This window comes from Camelus ferus, chromosome 21 (genome assembly GCF_009834535.1).
Source record: "Camelus ferus isolate YT-003-E chromosome 21, BCGSAC_Cfer_1.0, whole genome shotgun sequence".
NCBI classification, from domain to species: Eukaryota; Metazoa; Chordata; class Mammalia; order Artiodactyla; family Camelidae; genus Camelus; species Camelus ferus.
The window spans coordinates 2,205,099-2,221,618 of NC_045716.1; the positions used below are offsets into that span (position 1 = coordinate 2,205,099).

The 16,520-nt window shown below is 38.5% G+C and overlaps 1 protein-coding gene across 3 annotated transcripts in view; it reads right to left on the reverse strand.

Moving 5' to 3' along the window:
- The window catches only part of DHX9 (DExH-box helicase 9), a 52,431-nt gene that overhangs the window by 21,241 nt on the left and 14,670 nt on the right, over positions 1–16,520 (reverse strand). For 2 of the 3 annotated variants that reach the window (XM_032463566.1, XM_032463568.1), the window contains exons 4-12: positions 12,376–12,487; positions 11,283–11,395; positions 10,532–10,680; positions 8,121–8,167; positions 5,867–6,003; positions 5,441–5,530; positions 5,168–5,329; positions 4,956–5,033; positions 4,252–4,443 (exon numbers count right to left, since the gene is read on the reverse strand). In XM_032463566.1, coding sequence (XP_032319457.1) covers positions 4,252–4,443; positions 4,956–5,033; positions 5,168–5,329; positions 5,441–5,530; positions 5,867–6,003; positions 8,121–8,167; positions 10,532–10,680; positions 11,283–11,395; positions 12,376–12,487 — 1,080 coding nt within the window. Of the gene's footprint in view, positions 1–4,251; positions 4,444–4,955; positions 5,034–5,167; positions 5,330–5,440; positions 5,531–5,866; positions 6,004–8,120; positions 8,168–8,992; positions 9,130–10,531; positions 10,681–11,282; positions 11,396–12,375; positions 12,488–16,520 lie in introns of those variants that run through there. The other variant, XM_032463567.1, reaches the window with a different exon arrangement.

The following is a 16,520-nucleotide window of genomic DNA, read 5'->3' on the forward strand; positions in this document are numbered from 1 at the left end:
AGCATATGCAGTACCAAATATTAGAAACAATCCTGAAATATCTCCATCATTTTAATAAAGGCATATGCATAAAATGGAAAATTATGAAGTCATTAGGAAATTAAGCTGTTGCTTTAATACCACACGTGTTGTTACATAAAGGGGACAGGTTAAGATGGTGAACATACAGTATACACACATGAAATCTGAAAGGATAAAGACCAAAAGTAAAAATTACTGCTGGATGGTGGGATCTTGAGTAAGCCTCGGTTTCTTTTAAAATTTACTGTTTTCTGGTTTTTTTCCCCCAATGAGTATATATTACTGTTATAGTCAGAAAAAAAATTTAAAAATTAAATCTTATTCTCATAATTCTTAGCTCATTAGAAATACTCACAGGACAGGCATTTTGTGTAGGAGAACAATGCTTAACACAAAAGATTAATGAACGTTTAAACACTTCTCAGACTGCACGCCACCCGATTGCGTATAAAGAAGTCGCTCTACTTATCCCCTGAATAACTTACCTTTTTCCGTGATACTAAATAATCGTTCTACATACTGTCCTACAGTAAGTACAAAGCAAGCTTCACTGGTAAAACATCATCTTCTTTCTACACCTCTCCACACGTGGCTTAACTGTCCCTCTCAAATACTTCACAGTATACAGAAATACACTACAGCCTAAAGGAAATATAATTAAGACTATGAAAACCCCCAAAACAATCATAATTAGTATCAGTAAAAACCAGGACTGCATATACTATTTTACTTGTGCTTCAGAATAACAGCTTTTCCCATTCTAGTAGACAAAAACACAAGCTCAAAGAGTTATTTTGCCTAAATTCATATACGTGACTTTAGATATAATACAAATTTTCTTTACTCCCAATCTAATCCTTTTATCAACTATTGTGCCTCTTAATGTTGTAACTTTATGTTGAATTTGGATTAAATATGTTAAAAATAAGACAATAACCCATTTAAGTGAAACTAATTTAAAAAGCAGTGGCGATGAACGCAAGGGACGATGTTAAGTCATTCCAGCAGAGCACTTCAAATTATCCTCCAGCATACGAGCTTTTCTTCATTTTCGCTTATTTATCTGCTCTCAGTTGCTCTCCAGAATCTTATTACTCTAGCCTGGAGTCTAGCCATAGGAGTAAAGTGATTACCTCCTCTTCACAGTTCTTTGCTTACTTTAATTAATTAAAATAGCTAATATTAGGAATAAAATTTTCCATACCACAGGTGGCTATCGACCTGTCTCAAGGTGCTCTTTTACAGTATTCTGCAATCTGCATCTCTTGCACCCCTTCCAACATTTATCTGGAACTATAATCTTAGAGATATCTAACTGAAAGAGTACAAGTTTCAGAGCTTTGCACCTCCATTCCTCATCTGGGTATTCAAATGCACGGTAGCAGAACTAGGCTGCAAAAAAACACAAGACTTCTAAGGCATCAGATACCACAAAACATATTGGGCTCCACTTCCTCTACTTTCTTAAGGTCCAAGTTTATTTTACACGAGGGTCAGCTGTATCCCAAAATGACGGTACTTGGGATTGCCAAAATAGTCACAGAAGATGGTAATTTAACACACTTGATTTGCATCCTAGCAGTTATAACTTCTCTCTCTCAAACATCTTTAAGATCAGAAAATAACTATTTTCAACTGCTAATTCACTCACACCACAGTTTTAAGTGGCTTCAGTATGAACAGCCTGAAGGCCCAGAAAGAATACAGTAAGTTTGGTACAGAATTTACACTAAGGCTGGTGGTTAGGTTAGGAGCTAAGGTCGGAACCACTCACTCTGTTTTATTCTAGTTCATAATAACTTTCAACTTGTGCTCTAGGACTTGAAATAACATATTTAAACAAAGCACATAAAAAACTTAAGGTAATGACTTCATGTGGTGTCCTATACATGACTGCAAGTGAAGGAAAAAGGAAAACTGGCACAAGAGTGGCATTACTACAAAAGTTACTAACATGGCCTCAGACTACCTTGACAGAAGTCCTACACATAACGTCAGAAACACTGAAACCTGTGTTCTGCAGTGACCCAGCAGCACGCTCAGGCCTGCCTTTACAGCCGGCATGCTGATGCTTCGAATGTGGCTAATAGCCTTGGGCCCTAACCTCATGGCTGAATCACAGACATTTATAAGACAAAGGAGATACACTAGGACACTATGTAAGTCTTCAAAGTTTTGGAGGCTTACTATACATAAGCGGTACAGAGACTGGTCCGGGGACAAGCACTGGGTAAGAACATGGAAGCCACAGGATGCAGACCTAATACGACGGTTCAGGCATTCATCCCAAATCAGAAGTCAAGGCCACATCTCCACATGACTGGAAATTTTTAAGCAGAAGTCAGGTGACCACCTATTATGAACATTCCACCCTAAATAAAAAGACAGAATAATTCTCTGAAGTATCTTCTAACTCCATGAGTCCATCATTTTATGAAGGAATATAAATGCAGGAGGACTCGTAGGTAAGTGAGAGCTGTTTTCTACGCAAAAGAAGAACATGTAGCTCTTCCCCCTGTAGCTCAATGTTCTTACATCTGTTACAATCTGCGTACAGAAATCTGCGCACTTTACAGATGAAACCCACTGGAAATGTCCACATTATCTGGGAAGGGACTCAAGTTAGTAAGCAAACTATTCAAAGCTGAAGACCACAATATAAAAACCACCTCTGTCTAGAACAACCGGGCTTTGATCAAGTGAGACAGGAAGGGAAAAAAAATACTTCTCACTTGGGCACGAGTTAGTTTTCTTCCTACTCATGACATGCAAACAACTTCTGCGTGAGAACACAGGGCTTCAGCTTATCTGCTGCGTTCCACATTTTTGCTATATGGCTGAGTGTTTTTTGAGTTTAGAAATGGAACAGTGGTAGTAAGGAGGGACAGCAGAGCAGAACTCAAAGTTCTTCTGTAAAATGATGCCATCCTGGAACAGTATACCTCCTGAGAGATCAGATAAACCTTAAGAGCAAGGATATTTTATTGATCAATGTACCTGGAGTAGGAACTTCCACTGTGAGGCAAAGAATTCATAGCCAGTTTGGGGAATGAGAAGGGCAATCAAAGAATGTTTCAAGAAGAAACCTAAGGGTCCTATCTCAGAAAAATGGAGGGAGACCTATCGAATTTTTTCAAGCTTAAGATATCACCAATTTTAAACGCAACACTGAGTCCTTCAGTAATTTTTTTAGGCCCCCAAACCCAACTTTCATTTACAACATAGATGTCAATTATAAGACATGTCTCCCTTTCAGGCATGTTTAAGCAATATGACTTGTACATACACATAAATGCACCTGCACGAACATTGTTTGCTATTTCAAGGTGCATTACTCTCCTGAGTATCAACTATGCTTCACAGGTTAAGAATCCCTAAGTCAAGGTCCGCGCAGCATGAAGAGCGTTACCTGGCCTCTCACACTGCTCTTTCCAAGGGCCGGAAACCCAGGTCAGAGCTGAGGGAACTGCTTTAACCTAGGAAGGCTTCGAAGAGCTAGTCAGCTCCTCCCTGAGCAGCCGGACAAACCTGCAGGCATCGCTCACTGCTGGTAAGCCAGCAGCACGCAGCAGTCAAAAGGAGGAATACCGAAGGCAGGTTTTTTGGTTATGATCTTAGTTTCAAGTACTTCCTATGGTAACACTGGGCAATTTTTTAATCTCTTTGTGCCTTAAGTGATTAAAAGAGAAATACTAAATAAAATAGCACTTATGTCTCAGAGTCATAAAATTTAAATAAGTTAAAAAATATGAACTGTACAGAACTGAGCATACGGTAAGCATTCAACCAAAGTCAACTGTTACGTTTGCCTCGCTTGTCTACTCTGGCTCTGTTGTTTTTTTTTTTTTTTAAACTGAATATTGAGGTGATAAGATAAAGAGAGTCAAGATTTGGATGTGAACTTAAGGAGAAAGTACTCTCAGTTTTGTTTAATTCTAGACCCAAAGACTCTCTCTAGTCCAGACAAAAAGAACTCCCCGCATGGTTCAGTTCAGCCTGTCAGTGAAGGACACTGGGGATTAGCGCAAGATTTAAATTCTTTTCATGTCTTTTTTCTTTTTCTATTTTTTTTATTTTAAAGGGCCTATTAGTCTATCACTTTCAGAACTTTACGTGGCTCCAAAGGGGAGCTGATCAAAGAATTAGAAAGAGACTGGCTTCTGGGTGTTTCCACCTCTCAAACACAACCCACACCGGGGACACACCCGTGTAGGCTGGCTTGCCACTTACCTGAGTCACTACAATATTACACTCTGCTGCTCGGTCATTCTGGATAAAGTCGTCTAGAATAAACTGGGGAACTTGCGTGGTTTTACCACATCCAGTAGCGCCTCGGATAATGACAACTGGATTTTGACTAATTGCTTCCAAGATTTCACTTTCAAATTTCTTCACAGGCAGTAATTCTCTCTCCTGTAAGATCTGTATCAGAAAAGTTACACCTCAAATTTCTGCCAGCATATATATTAGAAGCAATTCTAAAAATATCTGCCATCTCTGTAAAAAGTTACTCCTTTACATTGGCTTAAGTCAAAATATGCTTTTTCATAAAAGAACGTATATATTTACATCTCTAATTGAACTGCCTCTTTTCCCTGAATTTCTGAAGCATCTATGTTTTGGCCTTATCCACACCTTTATTCTCTCCTCTTCTCCCTAGATATTTCATATGCACTCCCTTTCTTCTAACATTTTAAGTTGTCTTATTCAGAAAATACCAAAACACATCAAGAAAGTTATTATCCACCTCTCCACTTACACTGAGAATCACAGGCCCTTAACAACTACCATAGAAGTAACGAGGATTAGCATTTAGGTTAATATCTTTGATCTACCTCCCTAACGCAAAAATATGTTATTCACTGTCCTTCTGCCCATACCTAGAAAGTCCTGAAGCTCTGAGCACCGTATGTCTAAATACTCCACAGACTTACTACTTGCAAATCATGATCCTGTTCCAGCTGGTACGTTAATTCACTCTTGAGGTCCATGCTTATTTGTTCCGGAGTAGCCTGTAAATGGGAAGGCAGCCGCCAAAAGCGTAAGTTAGCTTCAAATGAAACCTTTTTTTTATCTAGACATCCTAATGAAATACATTCAAAAGGAAAACAGAAGAGTCTGATCTCAAAGCCAACACCGCACTCACATAAGCCAGGGGCCCCTCATCAATGTTGCTGCTCGTCCACGGATTCCAGTTGGACTGTGGAGGTGACCAGGGAACCACACCCATCTGGTTCTGTCGCTGAGATGGCTCAAAATGAGCCAATTTGCCAAGATTGAGGACAACAGGAACAGAAGGATCATCAGGCTATTAAAAAATAACAACAAAACAAAACAAAACCAAAAAAACAGTATCAGTTGCTTGTCTGACTAGAGAAGTTCAATAATACAAAGGTGAACCAAACAGCTGTATGCTCACTGGGGGCGCGATCTCAAGATTTAACTCCTGAATGATGTTTTGCAGCTGATGTTCCAAATCTTGAGAGAGGTTCACTTGGTAAGGCTCCACCTACAGAATAGGGATGGCCATGAAAATCATGTAACATATGCCCACGAGCACTACTCACATCCACTATAGTAGGGTTAAGGGTACGTAGTCCACACCCAGGCTACAATATTCCTAAAGCCAGTGAGTCCGTTCCCTTGTGGAAGAACTACTTAAAGGATTATTCACTCGCTGCCAACCATGAACACAGCATCACGCCACAGATGGTTAGCAGGATCATTTCCATTTCTTGAGGCAAAAGTCCTATAACTATCAATTAAACTTCTTTAGCCAAATATTAAACAGAAGCCAAACTGAACCTTACAATATCTCTCTGGGCTACTAAGTCTAAAGACTCACTGTCTCTCCTTCTTTCTTCTTTGTAAGTCCAGAGTAAGCTTCAATCACTCCAAGATGGTAGAGCTGTCTGACGAGGGACAGTGCACAGGACTGTGCTGCCAGTTTTTTATTTGATCCGTGTTCACGTGCAAAAATTCCTGTAATTTAATGTCAGGATTACCAAAGACAGAAGAATAAATCACCTGAGTAAAGGAACATCTTACCATAAGCAACTAGGGGCATAGGTACAAAAGCTGCCCTAAAACTGAGTATGTTATGGGTTTTACATTCCTTTTCATTCTAACTGCTAACCAAAAGCAATTCCAGAACAGCTTATCAACTAAGTGACCAACCATCTTGATAACAGGCAGACACTAAGACACAAATCCTCATAAAAGCAAACACACTTATTTCAACAAAGCTGTCATTGTGAACAACATGTGGATTAAAGTGGGAAGAGAGTTTAACTTCTGAAAAGCAAAGCGTCAAAAAGTAAATCAATCAAAGGAACGAAAATGGGCCCAAAGCGCCTAGACCAGGAGCCAGCAATCTCTTTCTATAAAGGTCAGGTAATAAATATTTTAGGCTTTGCAGGCCACCCGGTCTGTCGTAACTACTCAACTCTGCCTCTGAAGCGAGAAAGCATTCACTGACAAGACTTAAACCAGGGTTCGACAAACTGTAGGCCCAGGAACTTAACTTGTTTTTATGTTTTTAAAGAGTTGCAAAAATAAGACAGAAATAACAATGTATGCTACACGTGACTCACAAAGCTTAAAATATTTATCTGGACTTTTACAGAAGTTTGCTACCCCCTGATGTAAATGAATGACTAGCTGAACTGCAGTAAGTTTAAAATAAACTTATTAAATATAAAGTCTTATTGCAACACAGTTAAGCCACTCATTTATAAAACAAAGCAGGCTGTCTTTGGTCACAGAGCTGTAGTCTGCTGATCCTGGCATTAGACTGAAGCGAGTAATTACCCATACTCTTAAAGAAAATGTTAATAAAGGTTCCTCTCCTCCAACCAGTCAGCTTCAGGAGACATGACATAAGGAAGGAAGGAGCAGAGGTACCTTCCTGCCTGACTGGTCGATTTAGTCAAATTAATTCTGACGGTCAGAATGGGCTGACAGACTCTTTATCTTCTTCCCTTAACAACCCATCCACTCAAAACAACTTATTTTTAAGTTCTAGGATAAAAAAAATTCAACATCATCTCCTGATGATTCATTCAAAGGCCTGATTCTATTAGAAGTTGCCCATACACTAAATTTAAATCATCACAGTTAACTGCAGAATTCTCAAGCTGGAAAGACTCTTAGGCCACTTCTCTCACTTTGAGTTCCAGTTCTCCTGAGTCCCAGCAATTTACTCAGGGTGTGATTTATTCAAAACCACAAAACTTGTTAGTAACAAAACCAAGTACACAGGGCTATTCCTTATGATTATTATTATTTTTAAGTGGAGGTCCTGGGGACTGAACCCAGGGCCCCGTGCATGCCAAGTGTGTGTTCTACCAATGAACTATTACCCTCCCCTACTATTTCTTACTTTCAAGCATGACACACTGCCTGCTTGAAACTTACTAAAAATAGAGTACATGCATATCTTTGCCTTTTTACTTCTTTTATGAATAAACCCCATCTATCCCTTAAGTGTTTCCTCAGAGTAACCTTCTCACCTTCTCAACTCTGACTTTTTTTTTAAATTCCATAAAAATCTCTTTATTGGAGTCTCTAGGAAATACAGCTTTCAAGAGCATCTTATTTTGTCCATAATTCACAAACTAACTAAAGAACTGTATGAGTAGTTTAATAAAACCCAAGGAGTAACTGAAATGCAGATTTTCTTTTTCTTTTTTTGACTCTATTGACTCTTAAACGCTTACACATCCACTTTTAGTTTTCCAACCCTATCATCTGATATACTCCTTTCTCAATGTCATCTAGCTAGTTTTACCTGAAGGAACTCTAGCTTTTACATAGAAAGATTAAAAAAATGTTTTAAAATTCTTTGACACTGGCAGGTTCCTCAGTAGCCTACGATCTCTTCTCCTATGAAATGTAACCCTAGTACAATCTTTTTTTCCCACATACAAAAATGGGAAACTGGGCCCTTTAATTCCTAATATTTTAAAATACCCTAAATGCTACCTTACATCATGTACTCTTTCAAATTAATAAACTCACATATATGTGCCTCAAGACTTTAAAGTGAGTATTACCACACCATACACGATTCAGAATATTAGGGAAGCAGTAACACTTACTTCTGCCCAGCTGCTTGATATAAATGGTCATTTCTGCAATAAAGCTCCTGTAACAACATATATGAACAAGGTTAGAAATCCCACTATTAGAAATTACTAAATCCAGGACTCCCAAATTTGGCAAGCTTTCCAACTGCTTGGGCAAATCACAGCAAAAAAATCACTGTCAACATTCATTTCTGTTTAATCCTAGAACAAATGAAGTATGTGAACTTCAAATAATGCACAACATGGCACAAAACAGCTATACTCAAAGTTGATGAGCCAATTGTTCATGAAAAGAAAGTGTTAGGGCTCTTGATTCTGTACTTACTTACTCAACTCTTATTCCAAAGGTTGCAGTCTGAGTAGCTAGAACACATTCAGTGAAAAGGAATCCACTAAGCTTGAGGCCAAGAAATAAAACAGACCTAAAACTCTTTAAATTATAGTCATGATTATTTTAGGATTCCTTTGCATGCGCCACCCACCAACGATTTCAATCTGTTAAGAGAAGCTGAACATATGCACACACACATACACATGGGCATACAAACTCTGTGCATACGACAGTGGCTCTGAGGCAGGGGTCTGGTATCTGCCTGCAGTTGGAAGCAGCCCTTGATAACAAAAGTTTAGCTTATTTGTATCACAATTATTTAAATCAGGTCCTGGATGACAAAATATTTTTGAAAATTATAGCTAAAATTTCTAGCAGACTCAAGAGAAGAAATTTAGGTTTTAATAAAGGAAAAACTGTCCTTTGAAAACTGCTTTCTGATCCTTCACTGCTCAGGTATATGCCAATCGTGCCGTGTGCTGAGTATACGGCTAGATGAGGCTTAAGGAAAAAATAAACGTTAGATTCCTTCCTATACCTCTTGTGAACTGACCTTCAGGCACAGCGGCTTCAGGGGTCAAAGGCCACTGGCTTTCAGGGGAACAACATCCACCCTTTCATTAATGACACCGATGCCAGTATGTTTCTCAGCCAGGCTTAAAGTCAGCACTCAATCTCATTCTCCTCCACCTGGGGGAACAGCGACACCAGAAATCAGTTTACATGAGTTTCCCATGTGATTGCTTAGTTCAGCCTAAGCAGCAGCACATGTGTGTGAACACAGACCTCTGGTGTCGCTGTCTGTTGCGCCTTTAAACAAAGGACATACAAGAAGCGAGGCTGTCCTAGCTCCCCCAGCTGTCTGTGCCCTCCTTGTCACAGCCTGAATCCTTCAACTCTTTGTATCAGAAGTCAGTAAGATTCTAAAAAATAATTTAAAAAAAGTTTATAATACGCTTCAGGCATACTCAAATTATCTAACTTCTCTTAAAATCACCACTGTTACCTAGCTCTATCAGTTTAGAACAAACTATTAAAGAAAAGTCATCAACAAATGAATCTTTGCTTTACAATCTGAGAGCTGAAAAAGTCTGACATCAAAATTAAGTATTTAAGAATTCAGGACTGAACAAAACAGCAGGAAGCAGGGGGAACCATGCTCTGAATATCATTTTGACCACAGTGTTGAAGTCTTATTTTAGTAATAATTATTTTATGGTTGCTAGATGCATCAAAGGAGAACACTTGGATTTTCAAGGAAAATACTTTTGATATATTTTGAGTAATTTATTTCATACAAGTAAAGGACAGCAAATTAAATCATCCAGGATGTTTCTAGTGTAACATTCCCTCCCTTCCAGTAAAGCACAGTGTCCCCAGAAGGTCTAATCCACATGAGCCTTCCCGGGAGTAACAATGACCACACCCTGGAACGCTCTCAGGAAGAACAGCAAGCAGGCTGAGAAACATACTGCCACTGTCAGAACCACCTCCTCCCTCTGTGTTCAGCTTTATAAATGTAATAGAAGTGTGCTAATTTAACTCACAAAGATGAAGCTGTCTCAGCTTTACATAAGCCCTTGAATCTTCAAGAACAGGACTCCTGAGAGGTAGTTAACTATCAGAGCTGGTAGGAAATTTGGTTCTAGATGCAAAGCCATCTACCTCTGAGGACTGTGAAACCTAAGTGTCTAACTCAACCCATTAAAGAAATAAACATCATGACTACTTCTAACAACACCAAGGAGATAAACTCACTGCCACTGGCGGACTTTTCGAGTCAATTATGGACACATCACTCTTGTGGCTGTGATTTTTGCCTCTCAGATTCATATGAGAACCTAAAAGTCTAGCAACACAAACAGCAGATTTTTGCAGAACTTCTTACACAGCTAAAAATCACACTCATAAGTGAACACCATGGTCAACTGTACATTACAAATCAATGACAATTTTTCTTGTGCAAAATAACACATCTTCTTCTCACAATCCATCAATCCACAAACTGAACCAGATAACATGTACAAAAACGGAACAATGAATATATAAACCCCTAACTTACTATAGAAGGAGAAGACTGAAACAAGCAAACCTGTTGTGGTCAGGACCCACTTGGGTGTACTTGTACTCCCCTTGGATCTTCTCCTTTTGAAAGTATTGGTTCAGACGAGCCTTGGCGTTTTCCAAGGTCCAGTTTCCGTGAAGCCCAGCATTTAAGTCCACTTCTTCGGACTCCAGAGTCTGTGGAATCAATGAGACTTAAACTTGGCTGTGCTAAATTTTAGTTTGGCTATGCATATTTAAGGTACAAACATTTATAAAAATACCTTCTTTGTACCACATGCTTCATAATGCAAAAGTTATTATTTTTTTCAATAGTTTCTAATCCTAGTCAAAACTGAGCCAGAATTAGGTTTTACTCCATCTAATGGCCCTAGTGTATAAATGAGCTAGTAGTTAATGTGCTGTATTTAAACTGTTCCTGAGAAACCTTTAACAATTTTTTTTATGCTGGCTTTAACATTTTAAACGTATTAAGTGGAAAAGTAAGCTGTCTTATCAAAGCACTTGTACTGTGAGTGCTCATGAAATGAGGCTTACTAAGCCCACTACATTTTCCATAAAGCAGATGAGGAGACCTTCCACCACCAGGATAAACACTGTTTTATTCCACAGGCAATTCTAGTGACCAGATTTAACAGTCTGCTCAGGTTTATGGTGTCCTGTGTCAGCAAAGAGTCTCAAACAACTACTTAAAACAATCACCAAATTATTAAGTTGCAAGTGTCTCAAGCCTTGCCGTGAGCTCAGTCCCAGAGACGCAGCACGGGGGACAGCCTTACCGCTTGTACTTCCTGCTCCTCTTTCCTTGAGTAATAATCCTTCAAATTGGCTCCTCGATCCCAGGTGGGCCCAGGAGCACCATAGCCAGAGGCCCCAACTCCAGAACTGTTTTCTATTAAGGGAAGAAAACGGTTGTTCTCTTGAGCAATCAAACTGTAGGAAGATTCCAGATCTTAAAAAAATATATATTCCTAATTAAGATTTTAGCTCTCCAGTATTAGAAATCCAAGGTTTCAATTATTTGGAAGTGGGCCTGAAATCTCTACGACTTACTTAAAGAGCATTCCATATGCAGGGGATGCCACTGGTAATGATCAGAAGTAGCTGGTAATCCAGCATACATCATCAGTGCAGCTTTGCTTTCCACATGTACTAACTTTGTTACGTATGCAGTAACAACTGATTAAATGATAAAATTGTTTCTTTGCTAAAGACAACCCTGAAAGAAAGCTAACTGCTAGTGCTAGAGATTTAAATGAGGAGAAGCTGAAAAGGTGTTAAAAAGTAGTGAATCTTGATGAGAAAGCAGAGTAACTAAAAACAATAGTTAATACTGACTAAAATTCTATTAAGTTCAGCACATGCTTTTTAAAAATTACTCCTCACAACAACCTTATGAAGTAAATACAAACATTATTCTTGTTTCATAAATACTGGATCTGAGACTTAGGTAATTTGGCCAATATCCTAGTTAATCTAGCCTACATAAAAGTTTTAGTAATATACAGAATTCAGCAGTGACTGGGATTCATAAGGCAAACAAACAAGCCTACAACGTATCTGATAGAAGTAAGTTAAAAACAAGAAACGGCAGTAAATAAGACCCTTTAACCAAATGTTCTGTGCAAAATCTATCTAGAGTTCAAAAACTAGTAAAAGCTAATGACAACAAGGAATTAAGCTGTACCTCTTTATTAGAGAGATTAAGTAATCTGGTGGTATTTGCAGATTTACGAAGGCCTTGGGTTCTCTCTCTCAACACTATGTTTAGTACCATTACTTCAATCTATCCAAGTGAGAAAGGGAGACAGTGATCAACCAAGACTGTGTCTATCTTATTCTCAGTCGTGTGCACACATGCAAGTCCCTTACCTGCCTTGAGAGCCAGATGTGGAGGAAGAGGTCCTCCCATGGTTGTCAGTAAACCTCCCCCAGTATCTGCTGTAGTGTCAGGTGTATCAGTAATTGAGGGCGGAGGTGCCACCTGAAATAGGCAAAGTCAAGGCGGTGTCAGTAATTCTGCCTCCAGAGACTGCTAAATCCTTTATGCTTAGAGGAGGCCCATGTGTCAGCCCTTGTCTCTCCATAATATTAACATCTTGTTTCAGTGATTATAAAACAGTTATATTCTCACTTCAGGCAAAAGAGAGGGTAAGGGTAGTAAAAAAAAATTAATTTTCCACCTGGAGATTACATAATTATTTAGATGAATGAATTTTCCCAGAGTGGGATCAGTATGTGCTATAATTTCACCTTTTCCACTTAATATCTTTATAAATATGTTCAACTTTCAAGAAGCATCTGTTAGGAGACTTCCTTCTGACAGACACTGCTATGGGTACTGGGGGTAAAACAAGGAACAAAACAGATACTCTGTACTTACAGAGCTACATTCAAGTATCTACACTCTAATTCTGTATTCTCACAGAGCTAAATAAACAAGTCACGTGGCCCGTTAAGTATGATACAATACCACCAGAAAAGGAAAACGGGGATTGTGGGAGAACACCGTCTGAACACCGAGAACAGGCAGAGCTGCACTCACAAGGCGACATGAGAAGAGACAGGAAGCAAGTGCGGAGCCAACTTCTTAAGAATATCTGGGAGAAGAGGTTTCCAGAGAGAGGGAACACCAAGTTCCAAGACAAATACAAACCATTTTATGTACATCTTCTACTTTAAATACTGATCTACATGTATCTGACTGACTTACAAATCCGTTGTGCGGATGCTACTATACAGAACTCAAGCAATACCATGTTAACGGACATTTCGATTGTAGCCAATCTTTAATCATAGAACAGTATTGCCATAAACTCTTTGCACTTTGGCTTACTTCTTTCAGGAAAAATTCATAGAAGTGAATCCCTGGGTTAAAAGGCATCAACATTTAAAAAAGCATCACAGTGCTCTACAGAAAGCTTGCTGACTTTCACACTTACACTAGCATGACATATGGGAATCTATTTCCCCATATCCTCACCTATTCTGGGAATTACAGCATGTGTCTTACACTTGTACCAACCAGTATTAGTTTTATTTTTTGTTACGGCAACCTATCATTTTCATTTACATTTTTTTTTTGCCCATTATTCTATCAGGATATTCATCATTCTCACTGATTACTAAGAATTTACTATTTCAGTGCTATTCACTCTTATACAAGTTGCAAGTAATTTTTGTTTGTCCTTTTCAACTCTGTTAAATGCTGCTTAATGCTATTTTATCTTTGTTTCTGCAGTCCAATCTGGTTTCTGCTTGTGACATCCTCCACAAATGGCCTTCCCTATCCTGAGACCTGTCCTACATTATTTTCGTACACACACACACACACACACACATTCCCCTTCCCATTTTGAAGCTAGTGTCATGCAAATTTAGTTACAGTAGATTTAAAATAATTAAAATTCTTTAGTAATATGTGATAGGAGTGACTAGTATTTTTAACTTTCAGTTTTTCTTGGGTATTCTTTAGCAATTATTTTTCCTAATTAGCTTAGTCTAATTTATCAAGTAATATGTTAAATTTATGTAACTTACTCAGGGAGAACTGACTGACATCTTAAAATAACACAACCACCCACCCAGAAACAGGGCATGGCTCTACATTTCATCAAGTCTTCTATCTGCTGAGACAATTCTCCAGAGATCGGATATCTTGTTTCTGCAAGTCTTATTTAAACGCTTCTTCAAGCATGTTTGGATAGCAAATAACTATGGAAGATGGAGGTAATATCTTCCTCTAGGGTAGGAGGGGGGCTTGTTTCCTAAAACAATGATAAAGCTAGGTGGTAGGTTTGCCAGTAGCCCCCTTGTAAGACTGGGAATTCCCCAAGCTCAAAGTGCCTCAGCTGTGATACAAACCCACTGTGTCCTCAGTATCCACCTGGACCCACGCCACACTGTCCCCCACGGGATTTAGGGACAATGGGGGTACGCCAATGCAAACACAAAGCTCACGCTGCCTGCTATCCCCCGAGTAATAACATCCTTTGCCTCTGATTCATAAGTCTTGTGTCTTCTGCCGGCATCTATGAACCTGCCAGTCTGAACTGTCAGCTTGCAAGCACGGTAAAATCTGACTCTTTTAAGAGTTCTTGATGCCATTCTTCAGTGAAAATCTGCTGTATTGTTCTTACAGGTCCTACAAACTACACATTCTTAATTCTGTTATAATTTTTACTATTATAGTCAAATATTTTTCCAATCAAATTCTTTATAATATTTATACCTCATTCCTTTCTATTATATTGCACGTCCCTTTAATTTCTTCTTATTTACTGCATCATATTAAGTATTGTGGTTGACAGTGGACACCTCAGTCTTGTTAACTTAACAGAAGTTCCCCTAGTGCAGGGTATCTCAAACTGTATGTGATGAAGAACTGGCTTTGAGATCCCCCCTTAATCCACTGGGAACAATATTTTTGTAAAGTATTTAAAAAATGAATTGCTAGAAATATGAAACAGAAAAGCATACAAAATACAAGTGCAAATTTTCTACTTATTAGACTCAACAAATGTACGTTTGCTGTCAAAACTGTTAAGAATTTCCAAATGCTTCATTTCTGTACCTCCCTCCTCACAAACTGTAACAAACACTTTGGGCGGCACCGCCCTAGGGCTTGTTTTTAGAACAGCGCTTACTGTTATTTTTAGAAGATGCCTTTTAGCACGTCAGGAAGTATTTTTCTACTCCATTTCCAAAGTACTTTATTGGTAATAATCATTTAATTTAGTCAAAATTTTTTTAAAGCCTCTATTAAGTTGACCACCGAGTAGATATTTCTCTTCTAAACTCATCATGATGTAGTTAAGAAAGTCTGATTACAAGGTTCTAATTCAAATGTGCTGAATGTCATATAAGATATGGTATGTGCACCACATTACTTTTCTAAAATACAAAACATTCTCAATTTCCAGACCAATCTAACCACGTGGCTTTTTGATTCTTTGATTTTATCTAGGAATCTATAGTATTTACTTTTTTCTTTATTAGACTTGGGATGGACTATTTTATTTCTTTTACAAAGAGAATTCACAATTTTTACTTATCACTTTTACTTTTTTTTTTTCTAACTCAGCAAGATGATTTTGTCATTATTAATTTCTTCCTGTTTTATCTGGTGTATCTTTCTGAGTCGAAACTTATTTTTTCATTCATTTAAAAAACTATTCCTTACATAATAATAAAAGCATTGGATGCTGTTCCTTTGAATAAATGACTATTCCTCTAGCTCTCCAGGGTTCTGATAGACAATGTTATCTAAATAGTCTGTAATTGTAATTCAAAACTTTCATTTAGAACTTAGTGTTCAAATTTCCAAGTGTCTGGAACTTTTTGGTCCCTTTGCTACCTGTTCACATTACCACTTAGTTTACCAATATATACACCAGCATTTCTAATGCTAGACACATTGGGACACTGTGAGATGATGTCTGTCTTGTCTGCTTCCTTCCTTAAAGGTTCCTGTGATATTAATATTGGTACTCCTACTTTATTTTGTATCTCATTTGCCTGTACACTTTGTCTTTACTTTCAATCTTTCTGACTAAAAGATTATTTTATACACATAGCACAGGGCTTGAGGCATGATACCCCCTCCAAGGTTAGGCTGTGGAGACAAAGTATAGCCTAGTCTTGGGACAGCCTTAACAGCAGGTCCCCGGAAATATGCAGTGGTCAGCCCTGGTGTCACAACGCTGACCTGTGTTTCCTCTTTCCACCACCTTGCCCACTCCAGGGCCACAATTCCACTCCACCTATCTACATCAACTTAAAAAATTTCTTCCTCGAGGTTTTTTACTGGGACAACCAACCTCCTATTTTCCAGTGATAGGGAGTATTATGGATTGAATGCCTGTGTCTCCTTAAATTCATATATTGAAACCCTAACATCCAATGTGACAGTACTAGGAGCTGGGGCCTATGGGAGGTAATTAGGCCATGAGGTGGAGCCCCCCTAATTGGGTATAGTGCCCCTATTAAAAATAAAGCAGAGAGCTCTCTCACCAGAT